The 6,771-nt window shown below is 45.1% G+C and overlaps 1 protein-coding gene across 1 annotated transcript in view; it reads right to left on the bottom strand.

Annotated features, from left to right (window-relative positions):
* Positions 1-6,271, bottom strand: part of dpysl3 (dihydropyrimidinase like 3) — a 27,195-nt gene extending 20,924 nt beyond the window's left edge. The window contains exons 1-2 of the mRNA XM_031572151.2: positions 6,030-6,271; positions 375-463 (exon numbers count right to left, since the gene is read on the bottom strand). Of these exons, the coding sequence (XP_031428011.1) occupies positions 375-463; positions 6,030-6,068 (128 nt within the window). The 5' untranslated portion in view covers positions 6,069-6,271. The remainder of the gene's footprint in view (positions 1-374; positions 464-6,029) is intronic.
* Positions 6,272-6,771: the final 500 nt, after the last annotated feature.

Below are 6,771 nucleotides of genomic sequence, written 5' to 3'. Positions count from 1 at the left end.
GCTCCAAAAATGCGTTCCCAAAAGATGGAACAAACACATTTCAGACACCTAATACACCCAACACACCCAACACTTAGCTTCGAAGAAAACGCCAGTAAAAAGTGTGTGTGTGTCTGTTTGTGTGTCTGTGTGTCTGTGTGTGTGTCTCTGTGTGTGCGTGTGTGTATGTCTGTGTGTGTATGTCTGTGTGTGTATGTCTGTGTCTGTGTCTGTGTCTGTGTATGTCTATGTCTGTGTCTGTGCGTGCGTGTGCGTGTGCGTGTGCGTGTGCGTGTGCGTGTGCGTGTGCGTGTATGTTTGTGTGTGTGTGTCTGTGTGCGTGTGTGTGTGTGTTTATATGGTGATGGCCTGGTGTGGTAATTTGTTGATCTTACTTGATGAGGCCATCTTCCATGTAGATGTCTGCATAGAAGGACTGGTCATCATTAACGATTCTGCCTCCTTTGACCAGGAGCCGATCACTCTGCAAGGAAAGAAAAAAAGAAAAAAAGAAAGAAAGGAAAAACAAAGAAAAAAAGAAAAAATATTATTATTAATGTGTTTATGAGGAAGTCATAAAACATTACATCCCATTCAAAATCAATATCTATTATCTCAAAATAACACAACCAATTCCAACTGCACACCCATTTCCTCCTGTCTGCCTCTGACACGAACACAAAAGGGCTGGTCGCATCCCCCAGTAACCTACATTTCCCCCCGGCTGCGTGACTGCAGCCTGTCTGTCTGTCTGTCTGTTAGTCTCTCAGGGTAACGTGGCCTGACACGCCCGCGTGGCGCTCCCAGTCGGAGGGGATGCTGTCGCCTCCGCTCAGTGGCACCATCAGCACACCATCCTCTGACAGCCCCACAGGGACAGCCCAGCCCAGCCCAACCCAGTTCTGTTCAGTTCAGTTCAGTTCAGTTCAGTTCAGCTCAGTTCAGCTTGGTTTGGTGCAGCTTGGCTCAGACAGGCAGAGAGAGACAAAATGTCCGCAACGTTCCTCCCAGGCTGAGCACATCAGTGAGGCGGGGGGGGCGGGGTGTTCAGGGGAGGTCAGGAGTGGTACTGCGCAAAGGGTGGCTCTGTGTCCCTCAGAGAGGGCGGAGACAGAGACAGAGATGAGCGAAGCAGGGGCGGCTAACAGATGTGGCCCTGTAGCGTTGACTGCATGCACACACACAACAAACACACACATTACTGTCACAGACAAACACAAACACACACACGCCACAGTTGAGAGAGATGGTACTGCAGGTCAGGTGGCATCATCAGCCTCAGCATCTCTACTCTAGACACAAGAGAGCCTCTCTCCGGCATGAAGGGGAGGTGGGAGGATGTGTGTGATGTGAATGCCTTCTTGGGCGTGATTAAACACACTCCATGGCCTCTTTTATCTCCCAAAACCCCATAATCACTGCTCTCAGAGCCTCTTTATGGTGAGTACACAGCATCCTCTGAAAGCCAGTACACAGCATTTAAAACAAGAAGCTCTTTTAGAGCCTTTTAAGAGAGAGAGAGAGAGAGAGAGAGAGTGTGTGTGTGTGTGTGTGTGTGTGTGTCTGTGTGTGTGTGTGTGTTGTGATGGTGATGAGGCAGATGGACTCAGCCAACAGCCATGGAGGCGAGCAATGGGGAGGTCGGTTAATGAGTATAGACAGCTACCACACAATACAGACACACACACACACACACGCGCACACACACACACACCCACACACAGACGCACACACACAGAGAGAGACACATCAGCACACACAGCCACCTAATCTAACACGCGACGCCACACATCACCCGCAGCTCAGACCCAAATCATCTGGTTCTCATCCACGCTCCAAACGCACACACTTTCCCCCAGTTCCATGTGGTCCTGGTTCCAAGAGCGCAATCACCACTGGACACAGACGCTAAATGGGGCACGGCTATCCAATCCAGCGCTGGCCTTCTGGCTCTCTGCTCTTAGCGGAGGGGGGAGGAGGGGGAGGAGGAGGAGGAGGAGGAGGAGCACCTCAGGCTGTGTGTGGTAGGAGAGTGTTTTATCAGGGCATCCATTAGTCTTTAGCTATTGACCTAAGTAGAGCCAATCAAGGCATGATCAATAGCTTTGATCGATGTCAATCAGCTCCAAAGTACCTTTGTGAGACTAGTGACAAATATTTGGTATTTTAATTCAAATACATGGGGATAGAACAAGCCAATTTTCCTAATGACTCCTTGCATAACTCCCACATGGTCTGAGGGTACTGCACCTCACACATTTAACCGTGTAAGCCTGGCAATACACACAGGACATCTGTAGATATCTGACTGCATTGATCAGAACAGGTCATCTCCATTTCTGGTATTCAATAAATGAACCACTAAAACATGATTCATGCGTAACACTGCACTAGTAGGTTCATGTGGTGATCGGAGAAAGCAGTAATACTTTGCAGGAGGTTTGACGATTTTTGGCAGGTTCTGTTTTCCATTCCCCAGTTCCACTCTCCCGTTCGTTTCAGCTCTCATTGTGGCTTTTAACTCAAAATGTATCATCGTTACTACCACAGATTATGGCGTGCATCGCGCTGCTCTATAATGCTTGGTTACTACAAACTTGTGGGCTCTTCTTCGTAAATATTACAGTTTCTAACCCCCTTTCACAAAATCCATTTCCCCAACTTAGTGTAGAGAGGAAATTGACATTTCATAAATCCTACATACTGTTAACATTCAAATAATTTTCTTCTCAAAACATTCCAAACTGGCAGAATCTTTCAATGACTCATTGTGGCAAAATAGCCGTAACTAATTCCTAAGGGCTTTTGTGGTGTGGTGTGGGCATGTGCCTGACTGATGAGATGCCACAAAATTAGGATACCCACTGTTGCTTCATCGGCTTCCTGTCATGTGACACGAGTGATTATAAACGAGTCAAAACTCAACCTCATTCTGAAACACTTATCAAATTGTTTCCACTACGTCTTCACGGAGAGTGAAAAAAAATGAACCTTTGTAAGAGCCAAAAGTTTCACATCAATGGTGATGACAGAACAGTAAAGGCTTAGGTCCTGTTATATGCTAGCCATCAAACACAACTCCCGATTGACAGTAGGAATCAATCGAACTCCACTCCTTCAAGTCATCATGAGAAGGAGTGTTTGCAGTGCCTTGCAATGTGCCATTTAAGGTTAGAATCTCTTTACGGACAAGTTGAATCTGTACGGTTGGCTAAAGCATGACACTGTTTTTCATGCAGCTGAGAATTAATGTTCAAGTAGTTATTCACTAGTTTTTCCATGGATGTGACAATTTGGGGGAAACTGACTGCAATGGAAAAAGTATCATTATCAAACCTCTCAGCATCTACTGGGAATCCCTCCCACCATATCTGTGTGGGGAGTCTGTTTTCTTCATCGGACACCAGAAACACAAGCAAACAGGAAGTGGATGTCAGGGTGAAAGTTCTCTGAACACTAAACAGGATTCACCACTGTATTGTCTCTGTCCTCCCACATACAGACCAACAATCCACTGCGTCGAACCCAAAGGCATAAAGGCATAGGTCTACTCTGCAAGTTAACATACATGGAAAAAAATCCATCCTGTTATGAATATCTCCTAACAGTGACTTGACGGAAATTTAAACCGTCGGTGATATGGAAACTAAGATGCCTTCAAATATTAACATCTGATGACAAGCACTGCCTTTTGGGCAGGAATACTGTTTCCACATGTTTCTAGAAACAAGGGAGGGGTGGGGGACACGCAAAAGGTCCAAAATGCCCAGACAAGACCATATTACGCAGAGCGCCATTAGCTGAAATCCACTTGTGTGTTAGTGGAGCGAGGAGAGATGGATCGAGGGGGAAAACCGGTCCGCCTCCAAGCCAGCGCTCCTGCTTCAATCCTGTTGCCTAGTGACCCAAAATATTTACTGTTCCTACATAAGCACATTGTAATGCAGCCTTCACGGGGGGAAAAAACCCCAAAACAACAGGGCCTATCGATTTAAATGGATTGCCGTTTGAAAAACGAACTGCAGATCAAATCATCCAATCACAGACCTCATCCTGTGATTGACATAAATTACGAGGTTGCCATGGCAGCCTTCACCCTCTTTTGTTGTACTGACCAGAGGTCTGTGAAGAATAAAACTAGTCCGAAGCGGACTGCAACAGACATAGCCCAAACCTAACATTCTTTTGAGTGTGTAACACTCAATCTTGGCGTATAGAATATCCTGTTATACATCACTAAACCAGCATCTCGGGATCGTTCCAGAACTCCTGGCGATTTTGATGACAGCTCGTCTAAACCGCTTTGTGGCCTACATATTATTTTACCTCTCTGCTGTATGTTGGTATCCATGGAGAAGGTACGTTGGTACAGCTGGAGAGTTTGCCAGAAAGCTACCGAGGCAGCCGAGGTTGTCTGACTCCGTGAGTGTGTCAGTGTGTGCGTGCATAAATAGGGCCACTTTTGTGGTGCCAGTAAGGGAAATAGCTTTCTCTTTCTGGGCAGGTCCTGTCATTTCTGCTTGTGACTGCACCATCCAGCTGCAGGATATTATTGATGACATGCTCTGCCTTACACTGCGCTACTGTGAAGCTATGGAAAAAGCCAACCACACCTAGAACATTACTTGATCATGTTCTACTCCCAGCGCTGGCAAGGAGCAGGTGCACCGGCTTAGAGTGGAAATGCAGTTATAATGCACACACTACACATACAATACAACTGCTAATGTAATTATCTAGTAGTATAAAGTAAATATTTGGCTTTTTATTATCTATTCATAATTACAGTTTTGTAATGGTTATCAATCTCAGTATTCTGTCTGACTTATTCGTTTTAGTAATTCTTTTTTTGGTCGTTTTTACTGGCGGTAAAGCATCATTTTAGGTTGTTAAAACACATGGAGACTGCTGATCATCAACCCAGTCGCATGTGCATCAGACAACTGAAATAGCACACTGAGTGACCTAGCCGGCTGCGCCTCCTTTATGTCTGATATATAGCCGGTAACGGTGAGCCCCCACCCTAATCGGCAACGAGCGCGTGTGTAATAGTGAGAAAACCGGGTAGGGAACAGTCAGTAAAAAAATTCACCGCATTATTATACCGCAAATTCTAGCAAGCCGCCATGCTAAATCCACAGAAACTGGATTCTTTCCAAATAACCCCCCATGGGTCCCCTCATTGCGTGGTCCACGCAGCTTCCCTTTGGCAAGCTCCTAGACATTTGGAAGAGACAAAGGGCGTCTCTTCTGGATCCCGAGCGGCACTCAGCCGCAACAATGGATTCTACCAGCTATGCAGAGCCGTCTGGTGCTCTTGCATATGTTGAGGTTACCATGCAGACCAAAACAAAACTGTTTCAGACTAACTTAATTTTTAAAACAATTGTGTCCTGTATGTTGGACTGCACATCAAATCACGACAAGATGTGGCCCTGTCCCTTAGGCTAATCGCCAAAGTCAGATCGGCTATTTTGCAGATGCAGAGGTTTATAGGCTACATTTCACTCTCAAACGTGTAAATAAAATAAAATACATTCTGTTGCTAGAAAGGTTTTACGCATCTTTATTTTAAATCCTTCGATCTGCGGGTGAGATCTAAATAACCAAGGGATGTCTTAAAAATTGAAAGAAATGGCTGTGCTTAATAAAAACTGCGTTATAGAATTAGGCCTTCACTAAAACGTAGAGTTTTGACATTGGGGCAGTACTGTATTGAGTACAATAAACTAATGCAGTGCCGCAGACTTCTATCAAATGTGCCGCAACAGCTCGCAACATCCTATAGAGAGGGCCGTAATTTACCTTTAAGAAAACGCCTTGTTCTGCCTCTGGCTGTCACTATGGAAGCCACCCATGTCTCCTAGTTCTGCACATTTTCATCCCGCTACAGACATTACACGCAACACTGATAACACATTTGTCTGTTGTCATCCTTACGTCAGCACGGAACGAGTGCATGAAACATTAAACCATAAAACTCAAAGCAAATCTGTGCATAGCTAAACCCCACACTAACTCAGATAAAGACGAGACATTAAAACACTTACTGTGATCTTCGGGATATTCTTTTTGCCTTGGTAAGACATGTGTGCGTCGTTGCTGCCTGGTGAGCCCTAATAAGATGTTTGTAATTGTCTTCAAATGCCTGGGATTTGCAGCTGGTGTCTGAATTGGAAATTGGGAATGGTCGCCACCCTCTGAGAAATGTTTGGTGCCTCCTCGTAGTGAACAAGAGCGTTCAGTCAGTAAAAGCGCTAGTCTGCCGGGCTCCTCCCTCAATAGTCTCCATCAGCAATGGTAGTTTCAACAATGTCCGCAAGAGGGCACTATACGAATCCTGTGACACTGCAGCAGTGATATCAGCGACTACAACTGGGCCCTTGAGAACAATGGCAATTTAGACTCGACTGATAAATGACAAGAGCGTTTGTTCTTCAATTAATCATTGAGGTACACTTTAACTTAATCGGAAAACTTTGGGTGTGCACACAGGTGTATGTAAGATAGTCAAACATGCACAGCCCCCCTTCACTAAAGAGTTAGATTTAACAAAGACAAAAACTCTTTTTGTTTGAACACAAATCATGCATTTCAGATAAAATCATATGTTACTTGTATAACAGTTATAGCCAACTGGGTTCTCAGTTGGTACTCATTGCTTTTACATGATCCATGTCTTCATGGGTTCAAACATACAACAGGCTACTGTGTGACTTCACCTTTATTAAAAATGCATTAATCATACTCCATCTCAAGGGGCTGCAGCAGCTTTTGCAGCCTTTTATTGAC

Source organism: Clupea harengus, chromosome 8 (genome assembly GCF_900700415.2).
Source record: "Clupea harengus chromosome 8, Ch_v2.0.2, whole genome shotgun sequence".
Lineage (NCBI taxonomy): Eukaryota > Metazoa > Chordata > Actinopteri > Clupeiformes > Clupeidae > Clupea > Clupea harengus.
The sequence above is the reverse complement of the archived record's forward strand: the minus strand, read 5'-3'. Positions and strand labels throughout refer to the sequence as shown.